The sequence below is a fragment of the Lissotriton vulgaris genome, chromosome 2_1 (genome assembly GCF_964263255.1).
Source record: "Lissotriton vulgaris chromosome 2_1, aLisVul1.2, whole genome shotgun sequence".
In the NCBI taxonomy this organism is placed as follows: Eukaryota; Metazoa; Chordata; class Amphibia; order Caudata; family Salamandridae; genus Lissotriton; species Lissotriton vulgaris.
In genome coordinates this window covers 1,580,729,736-1,580,743,741 of record NC_141687.1, presented here as the reverse complement: position 1 = coordinate 1,580,743,741, position 14,006 = coordinate 1,580,729,736, and the positions used below count along the sequence as shown (strand labels likewise).

At 40.8% G+C, this 14,006-nt stretch overlaps 1 protein-coding gene across 1 annotated transcript in view; it reads left to right on the top strand.

Annotated features, from left to right (window-relative positions):
- Positions 1–8,491, top strand: part of LOC147732932 (von Willebrand factor D and EGF domain-containing protein-like) — a 1,979,930-nt gene extending 1,971,439 nt beyond the window's left edge. Inside the window, exons 23-24 of the mRNA XM_086955141.1 lie at positions 2,637–2,733; positions 8,039–8,491. Of these exons, the coding sequence (XP_086811267.1) occupies positions 2,637–2,733; positions 8,039–8,078 (137 nt within the window). The 3' untranslated portion in view covers positions 8,079–8,491. The remainder of the gene's footprint in view (positions 1–2,636; positions 2,734–8,038) is intronic.
- Positions 8,492–14,006: the final 5,515 nt, after the last annotated feature.

Here is a 14,006-nt window from a genome sequence, read left to right as displayed (position 1 = left end):
ATGCCATGAAGGCTGCCGCAGATGATCACATCCTGCTCCGGGCACCTTCCGATGCCGAAATCCTCCGTTTACACAGAAGAAGGCCAACGCGGTCCGCGGGTTCGCCCCAGCCGCGACGGAGCTCTTACGCCGGCACCGCCATCTCCTACGGGCGCTAAGCCACACCCCCCTGGGAAATATCTTAAAGGCTAGTTTTTGGAAAGGAAGGGACTCTGCGTCCAGTACAGAACGTGCTTTGGAGAACACACGTACCCGTGATATATGGTGTGTTTGTTTGCGCTGGGGGAGAGAAGAAATGCCCCAAGCCTTAGCAGATATGGTGTATTTTATCCCTCCCTTTGACACAATTCTGCGCAGCATCTTGGTTGCTGTGATGCCTTTCGCCCAATATTTTTCCAATATTAGTAAAATGGGCCTAGGTTTATGGAGCTGAACTGTTACAGTAAACATATGTCATGCCAGGTTGACAGCATTTACATTATGTATGTAAAAATAAACCCTACATATTAAAAATAAAACCTGGGACTACATTTGAGGTAAAATCTGCTTTATCATTACTATTACTTAAGACGGAATCCATTTGCTTAGATTTTTAAGTAGGTTTATTTAAAACGAGAAATCAAGGAAAGTGGCGAGTACAGCTTCTTTTCTCTATCATCAGTCGCACAGTGGAGATGGAACTGCAAGAATAATGGATACAGAAAAAAATTGAAATGAGGGATTTACCTAGGAAATGGACACCAATAAGTGGAAACAACAATGAAATGGCTATCATCGTGTGCCCACGGCAACAAACATGTTAGAATGCTTACTAATAAATAACTTTAAAAAAAAGTATGTGGACACAAGTAAAGATGAGTTTGAAACCCTATAAAAGGGCATAAAATCATTTTTGTACATGGGCCCAAAATGTTTACTTTCGGTAAAAATATTTAAAAAACACGTTGACATCACAGTAGCAATAGGCACTGCTACTCTAGTATCCTTTAGAATAATATGTTTCCAGTGATATGCTGGTAGTAGTGGGCTGTATCGGGCATTAACCACATGGCTGCTGGGCGTTTTCCCCCCCTGTGCTGGAAAATGCCATTTTAGTGGCACCATGACGAGCTCAGCTCGTCATCAGCACACGACACCTTTGGGTGATGACGAGCTGAGCGCGTCATCAGCATCGAAAGGGTTAACAACCCCCTCAGTGCATATAGTGGCACTGAAGGTGATGAGTGAATACCTATAACAAAGGTGTAGGACTTTAATAGCTGCCATAGCCCACTATAGTGAGCTATAAGGCTATTCTACTCATCTGAGTGAATATTCTAATAAAAACATCCTCAGGGTAACCCTAGGGGGTTTCTGCTCCTGGGGTTCTGAAGCTTTAATACCTTTGTTGCACAGCTACTGGTGTGTATGATTAACAATTACTGCCTCACTCAGGCCATGGCAGCAATGTTCTGATATGAATAGAAGGGGCGGGGAAAAGATGCTGAAGTCAGCTCCTGATTCTCCCTCTGATCTACCACTTTTTTTCTTCCGTTGACAGAGTTGAGGGATGCGCAAGAGCAGAGGAGAATTCCTCCTTCCACCTTCTATGGCTCTACTGACGCTGTGAACCACAGGCAGGAGTGAGGGAGGAAAGCTCTCTGTTTTGCTCTGCCAACATTTTCTGCCTGCCTCTTAATCCCCTATATGATACATATACCCCGTAGACACTGCAGAGGAAGAGCTAGAGGAACATTAAAAATGTAATAGCAGCGGGACTATACCAGTGTTTATTACCCACTGTGTTCAATGAATCTCACAACATTCCAATTTGCTAATGTGTAATACACACTGGAAATTAATTCTGTATATTCTTCAAATAAATTTCGGAGATTTGGAAAATGCCAGCAACTTCAGTTTAAATATGTATCTGGCAGCGCAATGCATGCTGAAGTTAAAAACATACATTTAAGGTTATGACCATTCATAATTGTGGAATCCCCAGTGGGTATTCAATAGCTGCCTTTTTGTTTCCTATATGTTATTGTTGACCCAATGTTTAATACATGAAGTGGTATTTCAGTCGTTCATTGAACTTAGTACTGACATTTAACATTATGTTATGTGCCAATCAAAATGATATAGAATTGGTGAAAGTGGGTTTTCCCACCTTTCTGCAGCAGTGCACAATGTCTGTGATAGAGCACTTAGTATACCTTTAACAATGAGAGAAGGAGTCGTTTGTAATCTGACATATTTATCTGTCTGTGGCTAATCAATGTGTGAGCATGTGACAGACTCCTGGATGAAACTGTCCGATCATGGAGAGTGGGTGTTATCCTTCTTGATGCTGGGCAGATTCTGCTTACCTTTAGGAGGTTGCTGTAGAACTTTGCCTTTGTGTCATCTTGGCATACATTATAGCACAGTGAGCGGTCCCCTATTTTATATTTATATTGTCCATCGTCGGGACCTGCTGTTTCCATACATCTAATAGTTGACATTTTACAATACGACCGCCCAACTCGAAATGAAGTTTTAAAAGAAAATCAATAAAATGTTGATGTTGCATACTTAGGCTTTAGAGTCCACAATGTAATAACAGGTCCTCACTTTTCTGCTTAGCATTTAATGTACTACTATGTTTATTTTGTTAGCAGTTTGTTATCCTCCTTGTGAAAATAGTGGACGTTGCCTGAAGAATAACACATGTTCATGTCCTATCGGATACATAGGAAGAAGATGTCAAAAAAAGTAAGTCGTACAGATATTTTACCTTAGAGAATGCTCACAGAGTGATAGTGAAAATTTTTAAATGGGAAATCCAGCCATTAATAGGATTACCAATGACCTATTATTAAGACTTTCACTTATGCCTCCCGTGGCTATATTACCCTGTCACAAAAGTGAAATATTAGAAACGAGAATGTATCAGTGAGTTTGGGAATTAATTTAAGATTTTTGCAAGTTTAAGCAATGCCTTCAGTTTTTCAAGCAGTGGAAAGCGTTTTTATGGATGATCACAGTTTAAATAATTGCACGGAGAGACCTCTTCCTAGTTTAATTTTGTTCCTGAAGGACAATGCCTGGCTCATTGTTTTCGTAATGATTTATGATCTTCCATAACCTTCTTGTCTGAAACGGGCTTAGCAGTTCAAATTATGTAATTAGAGCACTCAAGTCTGAGACAGGTGTGGTGAAGGGCAGCGTTTGACCAAAGTCAATAAAAAAGGTTCACACTATATTTCTATGCATGTTACCACGAGATTTAGCACACACAATAACATCCGTCTTAACAATGTCTGAAAATTGAACTTCATGCAATATCTGCTTGGATTACCATGAGAATAATGTACGGTTTGCTACAGTATTTTAGAAGAAATGTAACTGATGGTGAGGTAGGCAAAACATTGTTAATCATAGTAGATTTTACAATTTATTATTCTTAAAAATATATACTATCAAGTTCATGAAACTAAGAGAATTTCTAGCTTCTTCTGTATAACTCAAGACAGCTCTTTAAGCAAGATGTTAATGGAAATCAAAAGATTGGGGACCATATTACGGAAGTGTCCTGGGCACAACGGGCATCAGCACCCACTTTGCCAGCTCCCTGGGCACTTTGGTATTACACAAGAGGCCACAGACTCCTATGCGGGCACTTCTGTAATACAGATAACACTGGCGCACATTTAGCCCCATCGCTATCGCCAGAGGGTGTTCAAGCATTTGCATGGGGTTATGGACCTATGGAAACGATGGAATCCCTTTGCCTTTGCACCTGCTCCCTATTATTGACACAGGCTCAGAGGCAAAGAAGCTGTCAGGAGGCACACTGACAGTGAGCCACCCAGAAGGTGGGGCATAGTCAGTGTGTTCCCTATTGGCAGCACTCTGGAGAGGGATACAGCGTCCTATGGATCCTCCAGACATCCTCTTCAGTCACTGCACCCGTCTCTAATCCCTCTTAAAAAATCAGGCAGGTTTCTACCTGCACAGTGGAACACGGAGCGGCTGCTTTAAAGTTGCTTTGTTTTTCTCTTGAATGCGCTGCCCGCAGGAAAGCACAAGTTTAATTGTTTCCAAATCTGGTAATGCTTGATCTAATGCTGGTTATAATAAGAGCATAGTAAACTTTGTTTTTACTCACTTTTTCACAGTTTTTTAAACCTGTGCCGTATTAACATTGTTCTTCTACACTTCCTGCCTTCTATCACCGCCATTTGACCCCGGTCCGTCACGGCTTGTGTTGCTTGAACGGAGGGTCAGCTTTAAGCATCACTCCCTTCCGGTTGTATGACCGAAAGCCTAAACTATCGTCCTAGTTCTCCTCGCCCATCTCCTACATAAACAGGAGCAGGACGCGGACGCGGGCAGCAGCTCGCCAAAGGCAAGCCTGTCTGTGCCCGTCCGCGCCCGACCGCCGCCAGACGCCAGGACCCTTGCATCTTTTCCCTCTGGTAACAAATCTTTTTGCTTCATATTCACACATCTGAAAACATGACCAGTCTCAGATATTCTAGTAAAGAAATAAAAAAAATAAACACCCCCCTGATCAAACCCACTGAGGCTTTAGCAGTAGAAATAGCTAGATTTCCTGAAATTTCTCGTGTAGCCCTTCCTTTCGATTAGATTGAGACTCTTGCTTCCCCCAGTCCCAATCTGCCCAGCACTTGTAAATCTGTTGAACAACTTAATGCTATATATTTTAATGCCCGCTCAATCCCCAAACATGTACTAGAAACGTGGAGCCTTCTTGACCTAGTAGCTCCGGATATCTGTTTTGTCCCTGAGACCTGGCTGCATGAAAATGCCACTCCCGACCTACACACTGCCTTCCCGCCAGAGTACAAAATAATACGACTTGACAGGAAGCAAACAGAGGGGGCAGATTACTAATTGCAACCACCCAAAATGTAAATGTTGTTAGTCTGGAAAACCTTGTTTTTAACCACATAGAAATCATAGTGTTCAAGATTGAGGGATCATCAAACAATGTCTGGAAAGGAGCTCAACTATATCAACCCCCCCCCGCCCGGTACCAAAGGAGATTTTGCAAATAAGTTACTTGAGATCATTGCACCACATGTCCTAGCCTCTGATAAATTTCTCTTGATAGGTGATTTCAATTATCATGTGTAAATACAATCTAACCTGGACACTGAAAAGTTAATCTCCAATATGAACACTCTGGGTCATGTTCAGAAGGTAATAGGCCCTACACATCAGGCAGATCACACGCTGGACCTCCTCACTGATATCACGGTAGACCCTCCCATCCCATTACTTTGGACAAATCACTACCTATTGAAATTTACCTTTCCCATCACCATAACTAAAATGGCATTGGAAAGTGAACTTATATTACGCAGACCCTTTAAAAAAATCGGATGTATGACGTTAGCACGCATACTATTACCACGCATACCTTTACAACGCGGTATTTACAACGAATACCGTTACAACGCATAGCGCTTTGAGGTGCTGGATAGTGGTAAGTATAATTTTATATTCCAACTCCAGTCCTCATGGACACTAGGGAAGGTGTTGGATATAAAATTAAACTTATTCCCTATCCTAGAGCGCCCCCCAGCGCAATGCGTTGTAATGGTATGCGTGGTAATGCCTGCGTTGTAATGGTAGTGCGTGGTAAAAAATGCGTGCTAAACGTTGTATACCAAAAAAATCACATTGCCCATGTTTTAAAAAAAATTCCACCCAGATGTACTAACTCCTACTATGAGTGTAAGTATAGCAGCACAACGTTTTGACAATGCCATAGAGACAGCATTGGACAAAATTGCTCCTTTGAGTAAAATCAAGTGTAAGATTTGAACTCTCTATGCAGAACTGCTGAGAATCAATGGCAGAAAAGCAAAGATCAGGCTGATCGAAAAACATGTAAAATATTGCACTCCAGCTTATGAGTGACATAAAGGCAACAAAGAGAGCATTCCTTACGGAGCGGATAAATAAAGCTGAAAACTCCTCTAAAGAACTTTACCAAATTCTGAAAGAATTTACTATCTCCGGAAACCCGTCAGAGATACCTAATTCCCAACAGTGGACTGACGCTCTTTCGAAATTCTTAGAGGTTAAAATAACTGCTATTCACCTCTCTTCTCCTCTTCACCAAAAAATAATGCAGTCTGAAGCTCTGGCAAACCTGTCGCCTTACTGGCCACATATAATGAATGATTTTGTAAAATTTGACTGCGATGCGACCATGTCAGTCGTGTTGAAAATAAAGTCTGGGTCTCCCTCCGATCATATCTCCCCCAAACGTTTCTCTATACTTGCCCCGGCACAAGTAGAACATCTGACTAGCCTTTTCAATAAATCACTCTTGGACACAGACTTCCCTATAATATGGAAAGCAGCAAGAATTAGACCTATCTTACAAAAGCCCACGGCCGACCCTAACATACTTTTAAATTATCGACCCATCTCATTACTTCCATATTTTGGAAAAATGCTTGAATCCTTTGTCAACAAACAGCTTGTGAGCCACCTTGAAATCCACGGACTCCTGGACCCTTCACAATCTGGCTTTAGGGCATCACACAGAATGGAAACAGCGTTGGTCGAGGTTACTGATAATATTGGACTGTCTTTAGATAAATAACAATCAACCATTGTCGTCCTGCTCCACCTGTCTGAGGCCTTCAACACTATCTCCCATAGCATCCTAATTCAATGGCTGTGGGAGATTGGTGTCAGAAGAAATGCCCTAAAATGCTTTTCCAGCTACCTATCCGATCGTTCAACAGCTGTCCAGATTGACAAAAACATAGCAGGCGAAAGACCGGTTAAAATGGGCGTGACACAGGGCTCTATCTTGAGCCCAACGCTTTTACCGTCTAAATGACACCATTGGCTAGAGTGATCAGAGCCTTTGGCTTTGATGTTCTGTCCTATGCCGACGATACCCAGATTCTAATCGCACTGGGCCCAGAACCAAATGAAACCAAACAGCATTTCAAAACCTGCCTGACCCATGTTGAGAAATGGATGAACGCCAATCATCTTCAACTAAATGGCAGTAAATCAGAAATTATGCTTTTTGACAAAGCGGCAGAACATTGGACTCATGATTGGGGGCCAACTAAATTAGGCAGTTGTCCAATGCCCAAGGAGTCAGTCCGGAACCTGGGTTTTTACATGGATATCAAATTATCCATGGGAAAAATTTTGGCCACTTGCTTTGGGCTAATGTTTAGTCTGAGGAAGGCCTTTTAAGTGGATCCCCTTTGAGGCCTAGAAACCCCTAGTTCAGGGTTCAATCATAAATAGATATATGGGAATGCGCTTTTATTCTCCATAAATTAACACTACCTGAACAGGCTCCAGGTTCTTCAGAACACTGCAGCCCGGCTGGTTCTCAATCTTCCGCGAAGATCCTCATCACCCCTCTGCTTAAAAAGTCTTCACTGGCTTTCGGTGAAAAAACAAATTCTTTTTAAATCTCTATGCTTGGTCCACACAGGTATGAAAAAGGTCCAAGATATTGGTCTATACAGCTAAGATGGTATCAGCCTCAAAGAGAACTCAGATCTAGCAATGAGTCTCGGCTGACGCCCCTGAGAATACAAACTTCCAGAAACGGCGGTCGCACGTTTTCTTTTCTCGCCCCTGCCTCATGGAACAAAATGCCCCTTAATCTCTGCATATCCCTGAACACAGCCGCTTTCGAAAGAAGCTGAAGACCTGGCTTTTTGCAAATTAATCCATCCTGATTCTCTTGTCAGAGCCGTCTGCAAGCGCCATGAGACTCTCCGGATGTGATTTGTGCACAATACAATAGTCCCTGAGTTGACTTGACTTGACTGGGGGCAGCACATTCAATGTAGTTTGGCACACTTTCCCTGATTGCATCCAGTGCACCTGTTTTAAGGTGCACTGTGGCACGAACAGGGAAAGTGTGCCCTATCTGTAATTCAGCCCTGGGTATGCATAGAAAAGTAAAAGAGCTATTTAAATGAAAGAGACAATATTAGTAATGTAAAATATTATTACAAATGTGTTTAGTCACTCATTTATGTGTCATTTATTTTCACAGTACATTAATAGAGGAAGGAAAAAAGATGGCAACCGCATAAGTAATAACTTTAAGACATTTTGTCAAGTTCAAATACAAGAACCTGAAAATGTTCAATTCAAATTAAGACTGATGACACTGGAAGTGTTCCAGGAAGAACAAATGTGAAAATGTGCACAATTTTTAAGAGATGAGAAGACGACATTTGCCAGCAATTCATCTTAGATCTACAATGGAAAGTGTTCTCTGAACTGAAAAGGGGAATTTGCACATTGATATATTGTTTACTGACATGTTTTATTTTAGAAGAAATGTCCCAGTCATTAAGTCTAGATAATGGGCAAGTATGTATACAAAATATAATAGTAGAAAATGTAGGACCTCCTAGGTTTGCATATACCTATATTATTTGAGAAACATCTGAGCACAGATGGCAGCTCAAAATATTATTTCCAGCTTCAAGCACTTTGCACATTGGCCTACCTTCAAGACCTGACAAAATCTAATGTAATGTACTATTCAGTTAATTTCGTATACCATAGCCTGTAAAAGTGCATAAGATTGCATGAGTAACTACATTTGGTCAGGAAAATAAACTTTTTTATCTTGTGTTTTTATATATTAAGTGTCTTTTATTTGAATTGTGTCATGTATTTAAACCAGTGCTATTAAAGGTATTCAGTGGAAAAGTGGTTAGCTAGAAAGAAATATACCTACAGTGAGAACATTTCCCAGGTCAGGTGCCTGCTTGCGTAGTCAGGCCTTATTTTTATTAGATAAGGTTGGGTTTATAGACCTAGAAGGTAAGAAATACTAATTTTAAAATAGCACAATCTATAAACTAGGGGCCTGATGTACAGTTTGGTAGATGGCATACTCCATCACAGATGAGGTATACCTGCATTATCAAGGCTAACAACTGTAAGTAAAAATGACAAATACCCCATCTGCCATATTACAAGTTCATTATATCCAATGGCACTTTTGCTACGGAGAGCAGGATTTAATTCATGTTTGTTATGGAATATCGCAGCTACCAAACCTTAAATCAGGACCCTTGGTCTTCTAAACCTCTAAGACACTTTCCACAAAGGTGGAATCAACAACCTGCTGCCAACCACATCAGGAATTTCCATTTATTTCTTTGTCATAAACATCTCCAATTAATCTCTATGATTTTAAGACTTTGTTCTGGAAACAATAATTGTAAATATCAGATTAATTGATTTGATCACACTTTGAAAGAAAATAAAGATTTACTATGAAATGTCAGCATCAAATTTAGGATTGATCTTGAAAGGTTTTTGAGGTGGACCATGACAGTATTGTCATTAAATGGCACAATTGTTGCTGTACAAAATGCTGGTGAATGAAGCAGTGACATTGATTTCCAACATGTTCTCAATATGAGTGACGTGGCGGTGAAGCTGAGGATGAGGCAGTAACAGGCTTTCTTGCTTCTTGCAGTACAACGTTATGACAGTTTTTTATTAATTTTAATCACACAGGTGGTTTGTTGGTAGGTATTGTTGATACTACAATAAGCATATCTAGCAATTTGTGCAAACCTTCCATTTAAAATCACATGACTGTTATGATACTTACTGCAGTGAAATGGTGGAAGCAATAGCAATGGCAAACTCTGGAAGACCTACGCGTACCCCAGTCCCAAAGAAATATCAAAAAACATTTTGTTTGCAAGAATGTAAAATGTAATGTGTTAATTGGGGTTAAGGGTATGTGTTACTTGGTGATCTAATCTGTTTGTAAATGATGCAACACTCATATCTATTAAGTAAACAACACCACACTCTACCATTCACATCCTTACTATTCTCTGACCCAGCCAAAATTGAATAGTGCTGTCTGAATAGGTGACCATATGCAACCATCTTTGTTTTGTGCTGTCCCATCAATAGAAGAGTTGGGGGTAAGAAATCAATTGCTCATTTAATGTTAGATCCACATTAGTCCTAGTTCAACATGAAATGAGCTTGAGTATGAAAAATCATGGGGGCATATTTACAAGCCTCTATTGCCACAGTAACGTCATTTTTTATGATGTTCCTGTGGCGATAAACCCTTCGCCTTATCAACAAGGCATTGTTAAGCCACTTAGCATGACTTATTACCACCTTGTAAATAAGTCCCCCTTTCATGCTTCACTTAGATGGTGGGGTAAATAGGAGGCAGTGCCAAAATTAGCACTGGGGAAACCCTGGTCTTAACGTGGCAAAACGATCACAAATGCTGAATTTCTCCTTATTTTGCTGTTTATATGCTATGTGTGCAGCATTGTGCAGCACACATAGAAACAGCAAACTGCCATGAATGATTGTATATGTGCAGGAACACCTTCTGCAAATAACAAATCAATTACAAAATGAAGATTTATAACACCTATCAGTGCTGCACAATGCAGCTCACATAGGTGTTATAAATTGCCATTCAGAATTGTTTCTGTGCAGGAAGGGACACTTTCTTGCACATAAACAATCATTCCCCTGAACGCAGACATCCTTCCACTATAGTGCGATAGTGCCTGTGTTGGCTAAAGGAAGCTAGATTTAGCATCAGGGCTAGGGGAAACGCAGGTGTGCACCACATTCTTGGGAATACGGTGCATCCCTGAGTTTCCAGAATGGCAGAATGGGCGTTAGCAATGTATGCTTAATGCCACGCTTGCTTGTAAATATGCCCCATGTTTCTTTAGATTGATCGTACACTACATTTGGCTAACAGATGCAGGTGCTCATCAACTTAGTTGCATGAGTCTCAATGTCACAATTGGTAGTAGTTGATGTTGGGCCCAAAAGCAGATGTACATGCTTGGCTACAGTAAAATCTTGTAATTTTCACTTATGTACTGATTGAAATGAGGATATTATTTAGCAACTGTGTAAATGTTGTATTGCATTTTCCATATTTGCATTATATTTATAAGTTTTACTGTGTTCTCAAGAATAAATGTTATATATTCAGAAAGTTTATCTTTTGTATGGAGTGTAGAAGCACATTCAGATTACATACTGTGTGTAATAAACTCTTGAAAAGGTTTGTATCTAACAGAGACATGGCCTTTAATATGTCTCTACTATGATATTAATCTTCGCACTACTATTACATACTGTTTAAGCTGTTCCGGATAACACCATATTCAATAATAATGTTAACTTATTGAGTCAATTGTCTTCACATTAGCTGTCATAACCCCTGGTAGACAACAAAGGTGTAGAGAAAAAGGGAAGCAAACATAAAGGAAACATTGGTGACCCTGAGCTATATTCACTAGTCGCACAATTTTCAAAAATTATGACTGTATAGTAAGTTCTATGTAAAGCAATGCATTGCAGTATGTTGAGGATTTCTGTCAGCACTTGAATGATATAACCTGCATGTTCTATATTGTGTCTTCTGTATCATACTTAACACAGGATGGAACTCACACCTAAATAGTGCAGATGATTCATGATAGTGTTCGCTCTTCCCACATTGCATAAAAATATGTGAGATGAATGTCTGCACCATACGTCAGTGGCTTGTTATATGCCTCGTGTTAGATTAAGTAATTATCATCTCCTCTACAATGGTTCTCTAATAAGAATGGAAAAAAATATGTTTACTCCCTTGAGAAGTAAGTGTATCTATAGTAGACCATGCTAAACACTAGACAAGTGTCAGGGTAGGCCTATAGTCCTTAACCCCTTCGATGCTTGTGACAAGGTCAACTCATCATGGGTGTTACCTGCGCTGTGCCTTTGACGAGTTGACCTTGTCACATAACAAGGGATTTTAAAAATTGCAGCGCACCACGGGAATATGCTGTAGCACTGATGCGGTTAAAAATGTATCCTTGCCAAGTCATCAGAACTACATGAGCCATAAAGATGAACTATTCATATATAATGTTTCAAAATATTTCTACTTACAGTTATTAGCCTTGGTAATGTAGGCAGACCTCAGTTTTCTTATGTGGGCATACTCAGTGTCAGAAATAGGATTGAAGGACGTTGAGTAGTCATAACGTTGCAAGGACATGTTAAAATCTTCTCAGGTTCATTTGTGAACGAGTGATGCAAAGCATTCTTTAGCTGTTGTCTAAATGTTCTGCATTTGTAAACTTGTTTTACTTTTATACTTGTTTGTTGTGTTCTCAGTGCTACATCTTTTCTATGTTCAACATGTCTGTCCCTTTATGACATACAAAAACAGATAGAAAATTCAGTATTTTAACTGCTCAATTAGAAGTGTTGTCTAGAGAGACACAGCCTGTTAACAGGCCTCTACATTTACATTTATTTTATTACCACTAGAACGTTTCTTATTCGGAAGCCCTTAATACTCAGTGCAGCTCTGCTCTGGTAATTCAATAACAGAAAGCTGATACATGAACGTCTGAATCCCACAGAGCCAGACAATGTAGTGAAGTGAAAAGAAGGGGTGGAGAAATTGCTGATCATGAATAATATTCATAGGTAAGTAGTCCCCTTTCTGCAGCCTCTAATTCTACCTGGAAATCTAGAAACACATTGCTGTACTTCTGTAACTGGCCAAATCGCACCCCCTTGAATAACTTGCACCTGCACCCTGTTGCTTCACCAAATCAACTGTCTCCTTTCCAGGACATTCCTTAATTTCCAGATTTCCAGGTAAATTAGAGGCTGCAGAAAGGGGACTACTTATCTATGTGGTCATTATTTTGAGAGTGTTTATGACTGATGAATATGCATCTAAAGAAGTTCCCAATAGAGGAGTTTCTGCTGGCAGCTGTGCTTAGTGAAAGAGAACTAAAGAATGTCAGCATTCAGAGGAGGAGAATGTCCCCTGGTATAGGATGTATGACGTTAGCACGCATACTATTACCACGCATACCTTTACAACGCGGTATTTACAACGAATACCGTTACAACGCATAGCGCTTTGAGGTGCTGGATAGTGGTAAGTAGAATTTTATATTCCAACTCCAGTCCCCGTGGACACTAAGGAAGGTGTTGGATATCAAATTAAACTTATTCCCTATCCTAGAGCGCCCCCCAGCGCAATGCGTTGTAATGGTATGCGTGGTAATGCCTGCGTTGTAATGGTAGTGCGTTGTAAAAAATGCGTGCTAAACGTTGTATACCCCTGGTATGCACTTGGCCACTGGATTCAAGATAGCCTGGCTTATAAGGATTATGAATCCGAAACCAGTCCCAGGATGTTTGTTTCCGGTCCAGGGAAGACATGGCTTGGCAGTTCGGGCTGGACTGTTCCCATGAGGCACAGGGTCAGACTGATTTGCATATGGCCATGTCTGGACTGGGGTGGCTGAGTGAGCTAAAGAATGGTGATGGATTAAACCCAGATCAGTTGACTGGGGGTGAGTGTTTGATTTGCTCAAATGCTCCGTCCATCATCCCCTTTTGTATCGCTTTGTTCGCCCTAAGTTGGCAGGGTATGCTCAGACGTGAGTCCCTTGCTCACTTGGCCACTGGATTCCAGATAGCCTGGCTGATGAGGATTATGAATCCGAAACCGGTCCCAGGATGCTTGTTTCTGGTCCAGGGAAGACATGGCTTGGGAGATCGGGCTGGACTGTTCCCATGAGGCACAGGGTCATGCTGATTTGCATATGGCCATGTCTGAACTGGGGTGGCTGAGTGCGCTAAAGAATGATGATGGATTAAACCCAGATCAGTTGACTGGGGGTGAGGGTTTGATTTGCTCAAACGCTCCGTCCATCATCCCCTTTTGTATCGCCCTGGTATACATCGCCTGTTCACTTTTCTGGCCCTTGTATTGAATAGCTACAGGGACAGGATTGACAAATATACTCTAGTTCATCTGGTGGTATCTCTATGCTTCCTACCATGCTTAAATCAGCTGCATTTGTTGGTGCTGGGCACTCAGTTGATACACAGGAGTTGCACTGATAGGGGCCACCTTTTTGAAGAAGATTAATTTCCAATGTTTGATCTCACATGGGCACAGTAGCGTATACAACACGGAA